Below are 15,818 nucleotides of genomic sequence, written 5' to 3'. Positions count from 1 at the left end.
TGCAAACCAGAACTACTGTTCAAACACTCACTCTCAAAACTTCACACGAAAGTCGTAGCTGTTTTTGTGCTCTCCCTCTCCACAGCTAAGCTGCGTGGGAGAACTGGCCCTACATGCGCTCAGCAAGACGCACAAAGAAAGCGTTTGCATGGAAGATGGATGAACACACCACGCCTGAGCGACTGCGATGCAATGCATTATCAAGATTGGCACACCCATGCCTCTGCTTGCATTGCCCACAGGATTGTCCCGTATCACAAACCACACTAACACACTTGCGAGAACACACATTGTGCGCTTGTATCAGAATCAGCACCCCAAGTCGTCACCTTTGATTGCAGATACAGGTTTCGATTACACCACTTCCAGGATCAGTCCCTTTTACTCCATAACAAACCGACGAATTCCAAAACCAAGAGGGAAGAGGCAAAAAAATGTAAGTGGACGTCATGTGGATCAAATGACATGTGGGCCTTTGATTCTAACATCGGAGGAGGCAGAAGAGGAATGTTACCTGCGCGCATTAGTCACGGAAACAAGAGCCTGTATGCAGGGTGCTTACCTTATCTCCTTGCATCATGGCCTCACAACATTTTGTTTGTTTCTATCTATTCTTTCTATCTCTAACAGCAACCTTTTTAAAAATTCCTGCGATGAAAGGCTCCCAGGCAAAGCTAAAATTTTCATAGAAGGCCTGGTGACATGACTTTTAAGAGAAACTGCATGACTAAGTCAGGTCAATTTTTGTAAGATATTCCCTTCTCATCTGGGAGAAAAATCTGTTCTGTAAAGCTTCAGTCCAACATAGTAGTGGCATTTATGGCTCCTATATGAACAATATCTGTGTCAAAAAGCATTCAGTAGCTCTGCACTCACACAACAAACACTTCTTTTGGAAGCTAAGCTTAATTTATGTGTGGCAACATGCACACACACCACAAGCAAAACCAATACCTGTGTCCTTCCGGCATCCTGGACAAGGTATGTAGGCAGGCCAAGCTCTGTCGCTTTTTTGTCCAAATCCAACAGATGCTGAGTGGAATTGGCACGCAGGGCTATTTTGGTCTCTCTGGAAATGAGAAAGATCACCAGGAGAGAGCGTATCAGAGGATGACACCTTGAGACATGTACACAGGGATGACATCTGAACCGCACTTCGACTTATTGTGATAGGACTACTACATTTGGTTGAACAATATGCACAGCACTGCGTGCACGCAAATGCAGAAATAACACTGAGGTGTTTCGTAGCTCTACTAAACTTCTGTAAAAGGCCAAGACCAACAATGAGGAAAAAGAGCCAGGCTGTAGCTCATACATGTTATGCTGCTCGGCTAATTTAACTTGGACCAATAAATCCATAAATGCACATAATTTGTTATATGAACAAGAGTCAGAAGTCATTTCATGCAGCATGCAGTCAGCATAGAATGACTTAACCAGAGTCCACGCACCCTGTTACGATGGGGCAACACAAATGCAACCAAGACAACTCACACGATGAATACCAGTCTCAAACAGACCTACCTGACTTGTTCCATACACATGGATATTGCCCAATTGCCCAGAAGTGTCTACTTTAGGGCTGCTTGTTTGATTCTACCATTAACTGCATCGCTGGCTTACATCCATATTACCACTACAGTGGATTTTCATTAATTCGACTCCTGTTAATTCGATTTTTCGGTTAATTTGATCCCAACCAAAAGTCCCAGCCAGTGCCCATACATTTCTGTGGGCCAGAACTCACTATTTTGATCCTGGAATTCGCCCTCGTCAGATAATTTGAACTCAACTGGTCAGCATGCCTACGCTTGACCCCAAGTACCCAATTGCCACTTCAATGATTGCAGCGCCTGCCTGTCTTGGTGGTGCTAGCGAGCAGTGAATGTGTGGCCAAGACTTGTTATCCCCAGTTGAAAATGTGGATTTTCGGACTGCCTTCAGCAGATTTTGAAACAAGAACGGCAGCTCAAAAGAATGATTACATATTTACCAATTTTCTCAATAGTACGTTTTAAAAGAAAATTGGTCTGGAAATTGCCTGCGTGTTACAAGTCAATATGAAACCTAAACCACCCCCTATGCATTTTTTATAGCCTACAGTAAAAGCTGCATCATGACAATTTTCATCACAAGATGTCAGCAGAAGTGTAGGATGGCAATGACGTGGCACTTAAAAGACACTGCTACCAACGACTTGTAAAATTTAGCTCTAGCAAAAAAATTACATTACAAATGTTCATTCTAAAGACAAGTTATACCATGCGCTAAGTTAGTGGCGACAGTGTCATGTCACCCATTTCTGGCACGAGAAATGGTTCGAGAAATGCAGAATGCCAAGCACGATAGACTAGAAGGAGAGCAGCAAGTTGCGGTCCATCCATAAACAGCGATAAATAGCTGCCCGAGATTGCTGATGATGAAAGTGTAAATAAATTTCCATTCTGTGAAGATAAACTCTACAAGTTTCACCTTTCTTATTGCCAAAATCAAAGGCATTTTTTTTTGTTATCGTAACATTGTATTTTACCCCGAATCCATAAAAAACAGGGCATGCATTAGATTTAGGGAGCCTGCTCATATTAGGTAAATACTACTGCCAAATGAATGGTTAGTAGTAAGTTTGGATGTTTTTTTCCTGCCTCTTATTCGATTTGCTAGATCAATCGATCAATTTCATCATTCCTGCCAAGGTGAAATTAACAGAATCGAGTGTTCTTATCAGTGTGCCCAATCTCATTCTTTCATAAACTGTAATAAGTCAAGAATGCGGGCACATGTATGCTACACGTCTCCAATTCTCCATACTCAGAAGAAAAAAAAACAACAAAAAAACTAACAAATGAAAGAGGTTTCTTTGTGTCTTGCTAGGCATAGAACCTTTCTCCTTGTCAAAAATAATTACATACCCCATCATTCCTTTGGTAGGTGCTGTCCAACACTTCGGGAAGAGCCCTATATATATATATATATATATACACATACGAGAGCAAATTTTAGCTTTTTTGAATACAAATTTAATAGCGAATATCGAATACTGAGTAGAATATTGCATAGCCAAATGCAGATGCACATATCTACACCAGGAATATTTATCTCTGTATAACTAGGAACCACACCTTTTCTGAGACGTGCGAAAAAGACAGTGAGCTTTCAGGGACAAAAGGTCAGTTTTCAGCAAAAGATCCCTAACTGTCATGAAAAAAAAAAAAAAGTTGCACGAACAGCTTTTTCAATAACTTTAGAGTCTGGTTGCAAATAAGCTTTCCAAGGAATGATGGCTGCTGTACGACTAGCTTCTTTTCAAAAAGGGTAAATAAAGGGTTGCAGAAAGAAGATCAGAAGTTAAAAAAAAAAAAAGAAAAATTGTGTGGATTTCACGCACTGTGTAAATCTATGTTTACAAAGCATTTTGAAGATACCTGGCTATCCAGCATAGTTTGGGACTCTAAAATGATACCAAGTAGACTAATGTGTTTGTTCCTGCAACTTGAGTAGTTTCTGTATGCCGCAAACCTACATGTGTGTGACATCAGCATGATGGCAACCGCCTTGCAGACAACCTCGTCGCGGCAATGGCATAACTTCTATGCCAGTCTATGACAAGACGATTGTTGCGCTCTACATAGGTAGTGAATGAGTGTAAGCAAGAGAAACACTGATTGTGATATCATGAGCGACTACGTGCTCTACAATCATACATACATATGGCTATTTCATGTGGTGTATGTTAAAACAGCAATGGCATTTGTACTTAGGTGAAGAGACATTAAAGCTTCATTAACCTGGGCGACCATGAGGTCTATACAAAGTTGCACAGTTTCTATGTAGCATAAGCTGCTATGAGAAAAGTAGTGGGCAAAGTGGGCCAGTCCAGGAGGTAGTGCAGGCTAACATGGTGCCTCAAATTGTGAGCTGTCACAAGGAAGACGACAAAGTGGCATGCGGTGTACGCTCCTGAGTGTTTCAAAAAGCTAGCTGGCTTTGAAATGAAGGAAGCATGTGCGCAATTGTGGCCTAATGGTTAGAGCACCTGGCTACTGCGCTTGATGGCAGAGGTTCGATTCCAACATCGGTCACGCATTATTTTGTTTTTCTTAAAGCGAAGCAAGGCAGGAACTTACCTACCTGCCGCAAAGTGCAAGAATGAGGCAAAAGATGCTTCACATTACAACTGCTGAACAAGTGGTATAACACAGACAAATGTAAAGAGCTTGCTGCAACGAAAGCATCACCGGCTGTAGCATAATAGATAGAACATGACTAGACTGCCAAAAACCCCAAATGTCCGACTGTAAGCAAATATCACAGGCTGCCATATAGGGCTCCGCTGCGAAACCAAAAACACAGCTTACATTACCCATGTTCTTTCTGCATTGCTTCAAAAGTTTTTGTTGTTGCACTTCTGATGATTTGCGATGCTTTGTCTAGCAGACAGAGATCAGTAACCAGAGTAACATTTGGTTGTTGCAAAATATTTGGTTAGTTTCAAATACTATTCAAAAATATCAAATACAGTTAAACCTCGATATAACGAACTTCAATATAACGAAATTCTCAATATGACGAAGTATTTAACTTTTCATAACCTCTTGTCCATAGAACACCATGTAATTAGAACCTCAATATAAGGAAGTGTGTTTGTATGCAATTTCAATATAACAAAATCTCACTGCCGCTGCAAAGGAATGGCGAGACAATAAATGGAAACTTCCGCAGACGCAGATGGTCAAATGAAATGAATTACAAGCGGCTGTTTGCAAATGTACCTCTCAAGTCACACCCCACAGTTGCGACAAGAGTGACCGCCAAAGTGGAGCAGCATCATGTTCTGTGCGAAGTCCAAGTGCGATAAGTTCCTACCGCGCCCCGCGCACTGTGTGCTTTAGGTACGAGTGAAAGTATGCGAGGGTAAGAGAAGAAAGATGGTGGCTTCACGCCTTCCACCATGAGCAAAGGGAAAGAGGGGGAGGGGAGCGAGCTCTCAGTAATGCGATCAAGTGCGCGCGAGTGGACAGGGGTGGGGATTGGAAGGGGTTAGTAGGTGCACGTCTCGGCCGTGGCTGCGCATGGCTGTAAGCGCGGGCTGAACGCATGCGTAGCCGCGGACCCTGCTTTAGAGGTTATCTGCCGCATATGCAAAGAGTGGGTGTGCCGAGATAGCGTAGCACCATGTCAGCAGCCCTACCATGCATGTAGTATTGGAGGTTGCGTAATCTTGAGTTTCGGTCACCCGTTATAGTGAGAGGCAAACGAAGCATTCGCTCCCCGCTGCTGGCGCTTTTCCTGATAGCATCCTCCCAGTGCGGGCGATGATATTGGCCTCGGGGGCGGAGTGGACGTACGAGCATGGTTGGCTTTGCTTAATTCATACCACCAAGAAGATATCGTCGATGTACATGGCATGAGACCGTATCATTTAGTGCCAACTCCCATATTCATCAAAATTAATTGTTTTCTTATTCAAATTTGCTTTTTTCGACTGCCCAATAATTAGAAACATTCTGCGGCTCCATTTGTGGCAACAAAATCGATCGGCGGCTGTACTTATCTGTATAAAAGGTCGAATTTCAATAGAACGAAATTTCGACATAACAAAGCAAATTGCCGATTTTACAGACTTCGTTATATCGAGGTTTAACTGTAGTTCGTTTTTGTGTATGAATACGAATAGGAGTTTGCACCATTTGAATCGTTAGTGTTTATTATTCAATAAGGAGCAGCGTCCTTGCTGGCAGCAACAATTTAGCTGGTCAGTGCACCCAGGATGTGCTGCCAGACCTCAGAGGCTATAAGCTAGCGAGTAAGGTGTCAAGTAAAGGCACTTGGGGTGCACATATATAGGCACATCATATTGTTACGGAAGCATAAAAGAAGAGAGAGGAAGACGAAGATCGTAAGACGCTGGGTACTAAGTGTTGTTACTAGTCAGCCATTTTAACCCCACTGACTCTGCTTGTATATACATTGCAAATAGTCTTATACTCCCAACATCCTCGTAGCATATTCGTGGGAGGTGCGGGGTACCACGGCTGGAAACGGAGCTCCGCAGTGGACGTCGCATCACCGTCCTCACCATGAATGACTGTGAGCACTCGGGATTAACACCGTTGCCACCTCCAATGTCACAATCGCCCACTACGTCGCTGTTCCCTTCGTTTGTGGTCGTGTAACCTAAGGATCCTGGAACTTTCTGCGGGACTGATGGCGCTGACGTTGAAGAGTGGGTGGTTATGTAAGAATGTGTGAATGGAATCAACAGATGGGACCCTATGCTTATGCTAGCAAACCTGTTGTGCTACCTAAGAGGCACGGCAAAGGCGTGGTTCAAAAACCATGAAGAGGAGCTGACCAGCTGGGACGAATGCAAATAGAAGTTAACAGAATTGTTTGGCAAACCAGCCGGCCGTAAAATTGCCGCAAAGCAGGAACTGGCCTCCCGTGCCCAATTCCCCATGGAGTCCTATGTTTCGTACATCCAGGACGTGCTGGCGCTTTGTCTTATCTTATCGCCAACCACAGGGAATTACCGTATTTACTCGAATCTAGGCCGAATCCGATTCTAAGCCAACACCCCTAAAGTCCGAAGCCAGACAAAAAACTTACCTCAAATGTAAGCCGAATGAAAAATACTCTGTTTCATCGGCAGAAAACCCAGCATTTTTATTGTGTAAGCGCACACTCCGTAGGCACGTACGAATAAAGTTTATTTGTCGTCGTCATCATCGTCCACAACATCGCTGTCCACTTTGTTGCTGACCTCATCCCAGATGGCATCATCCTCGTTTCTGTCCATCGCGTTTGAAATACAACACTTTTTGAACTGTCCCAGCACGAGAAAGCGTGGTCTGCACGCTGTCAGTAAGATGGCCGCGGTAGGAATCGAGGACTAGAAGTGACTGCTTGCACAAGGTGGCCCCTGGACGGCGTTCCCAAACCGTTTTCACCCAGTCCTCCATCAAGCCGCTGGACATCCAACTTTGGCATGAACGCGCACAACAACATTTCTGGGGAACTTGTCACCTGCTGGTAGAGTCTTGCACTTGAATATTATGTATGAGGGGAGTTTTCGTCTATCGGCGGTGCAGCACAACATTACTGTCGTTCGTTGCTTCTTGTAACCCGCTGTCTTAAGTTTGACTTCCTTCGCACCTTTTTGTTCACAATGTGTGCCATTGGCATATTGAAGAACACCGGGGTCTGATCGGTGTTTGCAATTTGCCCCAGTTGGTAGCCCTTTTCCCATTGTTTGTCCATCACGTGGCACTGAAACTTGACAAGCTTCTCCTCGAAGTCAGCGGGCAGCTTCTGACACACGGAGGTCCATCGTCTCAGACTGAACCCGAACCGTTTCATAAAGCGCATTGCCCAGCCCCTCTTGCTTTAAAATTGCCTCATGCGACACCCTTCACGTGGGCAACTTCCCTGGATTTCGCCTGGATAATCTGTCATCACGGCATTCCCGCTTCCCTTTGTTCCGTGATAAAATAGGCGACAACTTCTTCCACCTCATGGTGTCGGCCCGTTTTTGGTCCAGTGGACGCCAAGTGGGATGTGCCATCGTCGCACATTCTTTTCGTGCATGTCAAACTTGCGCTGCGCTTGCAGGTTCGAAGTTTTCTCCACATGCAAAACGCCCTTTCGCTTAAAGGCCGCACTGTAGTGGCACCGCTTGGTTGGTGCCATCGCTTTTCAAGCACAGGTGGCGCAGGCGTTTAGTGAGCACGTGGTTAAGGCGTGACACTTCCAAAACTCAACCAACACGACTGCACTGAACGATCGCTTTCAGAAAACTACCAACTTCGTGCCCGCGCCACGCGGGAGGAAGAGAGAAGGGGGTGTCAAAGTGTATGGCAATCACCGGCGCTATAATCACGTGACACAATCCACCCTTGCCGGCTAAATTCCCTATATAAGAAAAGTACCGCCATCTACTCTCTCCTCCGCCGTCTCCTCTCCTCACCTGCACACGGCAGCCTGAGATCGGTGCATGGGGAGCTGTCATGCCGCTAGCGCAGCTGGGCCTTTAGCGGTCAAACCATGGTACTTGAATCTAAGTCGACCTCCCCAATTTCCGCACATCGTTTTCTCAAAAAAAAAAAAAAACATCGGCCTAGATTTGAGTAAACATGGTAGTTTTCGTGAGTCTCCAAAAAAAGAAAAAAGCAACGGAAACGCATGCCCGGCGGCATCCTTCCTATGTGCACCCCTGTGAGCACTAAACGAGCGAGAAACAAGCAGTTGCCCTTTGAGCAATTAGTAACGAGATAGCCATCAGTTTTGCAAGCGCAAGAAGCCGAAACCGCCTGCGGAACAAAACCCAGACCGCCTCCCGCCAGCGCACGCGCCAATTCGCGAGTGGTAGTATATAGACACGCAGGAGCAAACTAGCTCTAAAACAAACCATGCAACAAAAACCGAGAGAGGGAGGTGCGCGAAAAAAATGAACTGTATTCCCACATAGTGGCAACACATCACAGAAAAGAAAAAGTTAGGAAATTGGCGTGCTTTTTAAACGTACAGACAGCGCCGTATATTTACGTCACTGACCCTGAAAGGGATTACTGAGCAGATTTGAAAAAGTTTTGTGGCAGAACGCTCTCTAGAGGACGTGTAACAACTTGCAACGTATAACCAAAATTTGCTATGGGGCCTGGTGAGGGGCCCTTTAAAAAGATTCTATAAAATTTCCGTGGTGCTGGGCAGAATTGAACCTCACACAGGTTCCTCCGGCACAGCAGCCCAAAGTTTCAGTGCACTGGGCCACGAATGCACGGAGGCAGCAAGGGAACAATTCTCAGCATTAATATGTACCGGGGCACCACACAGTTCCATTCAAGTGGCTCTTGCAGCTTCCATTGTTGGCATGGTACCTGCTATGCCTATACGCCTTGCTTTTTAGGACAGCAGATGCCCTGATGTGTTTCCTCATTCGACCTCTGATTGCTCTTATGAGCAGCTACATGTTTGGCTTGGTCATGCTTTGTTTGGCTCCGATCAAAAGCATGCTCCAACTTGTTGCAATATGAGTTAGAGAGGGGTAAAGACCAACCAAATGTACCATTAATTTCTTTTTCTTGGATTCTCCAACTTCACCCTCGCCTTATAATCAAATAAATACAATAGGCGTTTTTGTTGTTGACAATGCTGTCTGCCTCCTGTGGTAAAGACAGTAGGATTAAACAAAACGCCCTCTCATCTGAGGATAAGACTAATATCCTGCAAGCAGTCTCGATCATTTCAGGATACCTCAGAACTTGCTCTCCGCGATCTTGAAGTCTAAAGGAGCTATCCTTGACGTGCTGAAGAAAAGGACAAATTCCCAGCAAAAACAACTGAAAGATTCCAACTAACGAACTACTTTTGCTGCAAATAAAAGTGCTTTCGGATGGTCCTTGAGTGAGCCTAGCCAGCCGGCGTTGAGTTTACTCGCGTCTATTGTGGACCAAATAAAGTTGTTTCACTCCACTCACTCACTCACTCACTCACTCACCCACCCACCCACCCACCCACTCACTCACTCACTCACTCACTCACTCACTCACTCACTCACTCACTCACTCACTCACTCACTCACGCATTCACTCACTCACTCGGTGAGTGCACTGCTTCTGCAACAATTTTTTCATAGCATTTAGGCATAGCCTTCAGTGTTGGACTCAGGCATGTACCCAGGATTTCTTTTTCGGGGGGGGGGGGGGGGGGGGGGGGGGGGGGGGCAACCCAAGGTAACTTTTCTATGCAAATTAGGGGGGGGGGGTTACCTTTACTAGTACAAATGTGAATAACGCCCACCATACACCATAAGAATGCGTAAACCCACAAAAGAGAAATGAAATAAAGTATATTTTAAACATACGCCTCTTCGATACACCTCTCCTTTACTTGGCAAACGCAGAACCACATCAAATGGACTCACGCAGGAAAGAAGCACAGAAAGAGCACTGCCAAAAACAAGTAAAGAGGCAAAAGTGTAAAATAAGGATTACGTTAGTAGAATAGAACTTAAAAAAAAAACAGCAGCTAGCAACAAAGGCGCATGGACCGCACGGAGTTAGGTTACTCCGCCAGCCAATAACAGAAGCAAACAAAATCGTCATCGCGTGGCCTTTTCAAAATGGCGTTGTGCTTGATACCTCCAGAGCGTCTGATGTTCTTGAAGAGTCTTTTTATCTGCAGAAGCAATGAGGTGTGCAAAAGACATGGACAAAATGTATGAAGTCTTCAAAAGTCTGCAGTGCAGTTAATTTCACTGCTGCACCCGTTTTACAGATGAAACTTCACTGCCAACTGAAGTGAAACTTCACAACAAATAGTTGTAGTGAAGCAAGTATGTTATTTCAGTTCAATGAACAGTTAGGCATTCGCCATTACACTATAATAGACAAGGGAAATTATAAAATTTTTAGTTACTGCCTTATTTGGGTAACAGAAGCAGTTTGAAGTACGAATTATTTGCAGCCTCGCGGAGGAACAGTGGCTGGTGGTTATGAGGGCGTGGGCGGGGCTTCATTGCAGACTTAAGGTGTATCTGACTATAGTAGCGTTTTTTGAATTAGTTCTCAAAGAATTATACAGAAATATATATTTGCAGAACAATCACAGTTATTTTGGATCCCTCATTTACTTCTCTAACAAGTGTCACAACCGACCCATATTGTTACTTGGGAAGTTCCGTAACGATGCGTGGCTGCCAGTCGCGTACAACCGCGTATGACGCAGGAAGCTGCGATTCTAGACATGCTGCGCCCACCGCGGAAGGTTAGAAAAACACCTACATAAGCACAGCAGAGAAGTGGCTACGTTAGGCGGCTTGAATTATAACTGTAAAAGCGTCATTCAGAACACACGGAATTGTCCTCCACTTCCGGCGGTGTTTTCTCTGTTTCCATTTTAAATAAAGAGATATTGATCCATAAATATTTTCATAAACAATGGCTAAATTTGTTAATTTTCGGTTTTCCTTCCTATTTGGCTGTTGCCTCGGCCCTCTCCCTCAGTAGATCACGTAATTTCTTAACTCCTTGAGACTCTTGTTTCCAGTTGCCAATTTTGCACAAAAAGTGCTGTACAATTATGAAAAAACCAGACAAGTTAATGGGTGACAGTCACATTGCCTATGAGTTTAAGGGTTATTGCAGGGTTTGATGATGGACGCTGTCTCGCATTATTTTATTTTGCAGATTATCTAACCCATATCACGGGTATATGGTTCCGAGGATCTGTCAGCGTCGCGGCGAGCCGTCATTCGAGGAAATAATGAAACAAAAAGAAAAGTTAAACGCAAGTGGCATTTAATCTGGTCGCAACTTATCCCGCGTGCATACAGACCAGCTGACCACGAACTGAATCCCTTTCCTGGTGCCTGGATCAGTCTAGACGAAGAAGGTTGAACTAACGAAGCAACAACGATGCGCGTGACTGTTGAATAGATGGTTACAACTGAATGCATCTCGAGTTAATCGCGCGGGCACCGAATGGGTGAGGATGCTGGCCTTCACATCCCAGGAGACGCCGATAACTACCGCCATCCAAAATGAGTGAAAAAGGCAACAAAATTTTAACCGCCAAATAGCTGTCAGGTCTCAACATTGATTTGGCGGCGCTTTAGGAATGTGTGTGAGAAGTGGTGGCGTGGGAGGGGAGGGGGGGGGGGGGGGTCCTGGGCCCTCCCTTGGTTACGTGCCTGGTTGGACTAGTCTGGGCAACGCCCATGGTTATGATGGCAAACCAGTGTGCAATGAATGCGAAAGCTTCGCTTACACCAATCGCCACAGTGCATTGGGCCCATTCTCTCTTTTTTCCCCCCTGTTTTCCTTGTGTCTTGCGACTGCAGTGAAGAGGACTTCGTCGGTGCAGCATCAAACCATAAAAGTGCTCACCAGCTTTTAAATAAAAAAAAATTTTGGACAGCTTGATTATTCCCTTAAGCTCTGAACCACATTCTCATGAAGCCTCAAAATACATTTAAACAAGTATGGTACATCCCTGGAATATATTACCAAAATATTTTTTTCAAAAAGACCGAGGTAGTATGATCGTAGATACTTTGAGTGTAACATTTACCTTTCACATTCACCCTCAATGTCCTTCGTTCTGTAGGAGTGCCAGTGGCGATAGAGTGGCGATACCCCACCTATGGTGTTACGGCGAATGGACTTGTCGTGACACCCAGCGTTGGCTGTGGTATTTATGTATTAAACAGCAAACGCAGCTACGTCTGGCTATGTGCAACTGCACGGCATGGCCGGAGTGAGCACTCGGTGTGCTCCACCCTGGCCGTGCTTTGTGGTGTGGACTAGCTTTGTCCTGCACGAATAGTAGGTAAATCCAGATTGCACACTTTGCAGCGCTCAAATGAAGCGTGGAAGCACAGAATACGAAGCCCACCAGGAGCGATCAAGAGTGAGCGCGCACTGGTGCATGTGCCTTGTATAGATGCTAACCACTATTCATTGCAAGGTCTGGACATAAGTTTTGCGTAGTTCAAGACTAGTTGAGTGTTCCAGCCTAACTGAAATTGAAATTAACAAGAGCTGATTGCTACGACAACCCAAAAAGCATTGTGGCCAAACTTTCATTCCTACGTGGGCGGGTGGGCTCACACATCCTGATTGATGTCAGCTATTGGCCAATAGCAGCCCTGAAGGGGAATCTGCTATACTTGACGAAATATGACAGTACCAAAAAGACCGAAGGGAAGGCTTTTGTTGAAGAGAGAGTGTTTGAGAAAAAAGCAACTTCGCGCTCTGCTAGTGAGCCCCATGTGTTCTGCACGAGTGCAAAAATTGGCTGAGATGTTCACAGCAGCACATGCTATATCCATGGAATTTGTTTTTTCGCCTAGTTCTTGGGTAGTTCGGGGTCCCTTCAATATTTTACGGGACATTCTTGTCAAACAAAATAGGTGGACAACTGTACTTTGCTTAACACTTTCCTGTCTGCGGGAAAATGAGCAGCTTTCGGGTGGTCTAGTAAACAATTTTTTTGCTGCTACACCAAATGTTTGATATTAAAATGTTTAGTATCAATTTGTAGAAGAGGGAATGTGCTTTCTAATGGTATTATTGGAAAGCAAACATTTATTACCAGTTTATTGAGAAAAAATTACATAATAAAAAATTTGTAACAAAAACGAGAAAACTCCACAGAAACGTCGATGCTGCTTTGCACCAAGACAACATAAAAAAAAATTCAAAATATACATTTTGAAGGAACAGGCCGTATACAACATTCCTGCAAATATAAACTTTCTATCTGTACAAGTAATTTTTTTACAAAGGAAAATGTTATCCCTAGTGGCTATCGTGCCACCGCACAAAGCAGTTGCGTGAGGTGGTGAAGCACAAGCTTGCGGAGCACGTCTCGCAGAAAACGTTCACTTTTTGTTCCACTTTCCGTTCTTGATAGCACAATTTGCAATTCCTGTATCTTTGAAGCTTCTGGGGCTTGTGCTGTTGATCCTTAGGGGCACATGTAACGGGAACACCAGGAGGAGCCTTGGGGTCTGGATGTTGTTGCTCAAGTCCTATGAGCTGCTCCACCAGCTCTAGCCTGAACGCGAACTGATCAAAGCGCGAACCTCTTGACAATTCAGGCACTTCGGGATGCTGCCGACGGTGCTCATCAAATAGAATAAAGCTGTTGACAACAGCAATATCTATACTGTGGAAAATCAACGTTTTCCACCAGCGCACACACTTCATCAGAACATTGTATGTCCCAATCAGCTGGTCCGATTTATCGACGCCGAGCATGCCCATTGTACTTGTCAATCAGCATTGGCTTTTTCACCGATACTTCTTCCCACTTATTATTCACTTTCCTTCTGCACTTCGCAAGTACGAATTTGTTGGCTCTGTGGGTTGTCCACATCATGTGAACAACAGGCTTGTCCTTCCATTGTAAATATAGAACGACCTGATCCCGTAGCCAGCGAACATCTCCTCTCTTTGCTTTTTTTTCCCATGGGGTGTCCTTCAGCTCGGCTGGAAAGCCCCGACGATCTTTGCGCGTTGTGCCCCAAGCAAGCGTCTTGCGCTCCAACAAGTGTACAAACAAGGATGTCGACGTGTAAAAGTTGTCTAAATAAATTATGTAGCCTTGATCTAGGTAGTCCTCTGCCAGTCGCGTCACAACATCGAATGCCAGCCCACGTGCGCTTGGTGCTTCACGCTTTCCTGTGTATACACTGAACTGAACAGTGTAACCAGATTTGGAGTCCGCCAAAACCCACAATTTATATCCCCATTTGACAACTTTGTCCCGCATGTACTGTCTAATTCCGGATCTGCCTTTGGACTTTACCATCCTCTCGTCAACAGAGAGGCTCCGATCAGGTTGGAAAAATTGGGCGGATGAGGCGTTGATGTGCTTCAGCAGCGAAGCTACGTGATGCAGTTTGCCATGGGATGCGGCAGTTGTCTTTTCAGGGTCTGACACACTCAGGAATGCAAGCAGCGCTTTGAATCGATTTCTTGGCATTACCGAAGGCGGAAGAAGACCAGAAAATAATTTCCGCGTGTTCCAGTAGCAGTGCAAGCGCGGCACTTGTACAATACCCATGTAAATGAGAAGTCCGACAAACTTCTGCATCACATCGGGAGTCACTTCTTTCCAAGATCCGTCTCTCTCACTGTATGACTGCTTCTCCAAAATATGCATCCACGCATATTTATTAGTCATGTTGCATGTCTCGGTGATTATTTCCGCCGTGAAGAACAGCGCAAAGAAGTGGACGGCTCTTGCAAAGCGCCGTGCGGCACTGCGGAGCGCAATGCCGAGCTCAACTCCCGGCCGTCTTCTCGCACAAAACTGCACTCTTTGTGCCGCTGCTGACAAGTGGTCCTGCCCAAACGACGTTGATACCCTGCAGATAAGAACCGTAGCCTTTAGAACACGCCGCATGTCTTTAGATCTGATTGTGGCCGCGATAAAATGGCTCGGAGTGGAAAACGGAACTTACCGGCGGATACCTGTCGACGTTCCGGGGCTACTTGACGCACTTTCACCATCCGTGCTGAAATCGGATCAGTAAAAATCATCTCCTGAGTCTCTGCTGCTACCACCATCACAAAATTCTGATGCAGACTCATCGGAATCCGTCGAAACTCGCCGTTTCCGAGGAGCAGCTGCGCGCGACGTCGACGCCATATCCGAAACAATGCGCGCTCGTGAAGCGCGATTAAAAGGCATTTTAAAAATCCCTCCCGCAGCCAAAAAAAGCAAACACAAAAGCGAAACTTGAAAAATAGTTGTCCTTTTATGCGCTGGATGGTGCAAGCTGTCCATAAGCGCTCCGAATGGGAGAAAATCTACGTTAAAACCATCGACAACATAATGTCGATGGGCATAGGCGCGGACAGGAAAGTGTTAAACATACTGCAGCAAAATTTTGATATGATGAAGTAAATTGCAGATCTTATCGACTTTGTTCAGAGCATTGAAATTTAGCTCTAGGTTATTTTAACCCTTTCAGAGTCGAGTTTTTTGCCATATGCGACCGGCCAGCGTCAATTTCTTGTTATTGCAGATTTAAATTCTTCAGAGAGACCTATCTCGAAAAAAAGTTTACCGTAATTTTTCTAGGGTGACCTTAAAGTGAGAAAAAAATATTTGGCATTGGTATATATGCACTCTTTATTCATGAATAACAACAACAAAAAAGGAACTAAACTTATAAGAATTAAAAATCTCATGCATTGTTATACACATAGTTCAAGGCTTAGAAAATGTGCACATGATAATATTTTGCAAGTCTCAAATGTTCTTGCTCTTACACAAATATTTACATCCATAGCGTAATCGAACTGCGT

General features: G+C 44.8%; 1 protein-coding gene across 1 annotated transcript in view; it reads right to left on the bottom strand.

The window, feature by feature from the left end:
• The window catches only part of LOC126537559 (probable peptidyl-tRNA hydrolase 2), a 66,531-nt gene that overhangs the window by 26,221 nt on the left and 24,492 nt on the right, over nucleotides 1-15,818 (bottom strand). Inside the window, exon 5 of the mRNA XM_050184670.2 lies at nucleotides 955-1,069. Coding sequence (XP_050040627.1) covers nucleotides 955-1,069 — 115 coding nt within the window. The remainder of the gene's footprint in view (nucleotides 1-954; nucleotides 1,070-15,818) is intronic.

The sequence above is a fragment of the Dermacentor andersoni genome, chromosome 4 (genome assembly GCF_023375885.2).
Source record: "Dermacentor andersoni chromosome 4, qqDerAnde1_hic_scaffold, whole genome shotgun sequence".
Lineage (NCBI taxonomy): Eukaryota > Metazoa > Arthropoda > Arachnida > Ixodida > Ixodidae > Dermacentor > Dermacentor andersoni.
Note: the sequence above shows the minus strand (reverse complement) of the source record. Positions and strands in the feature narration are given on the sequence as shown.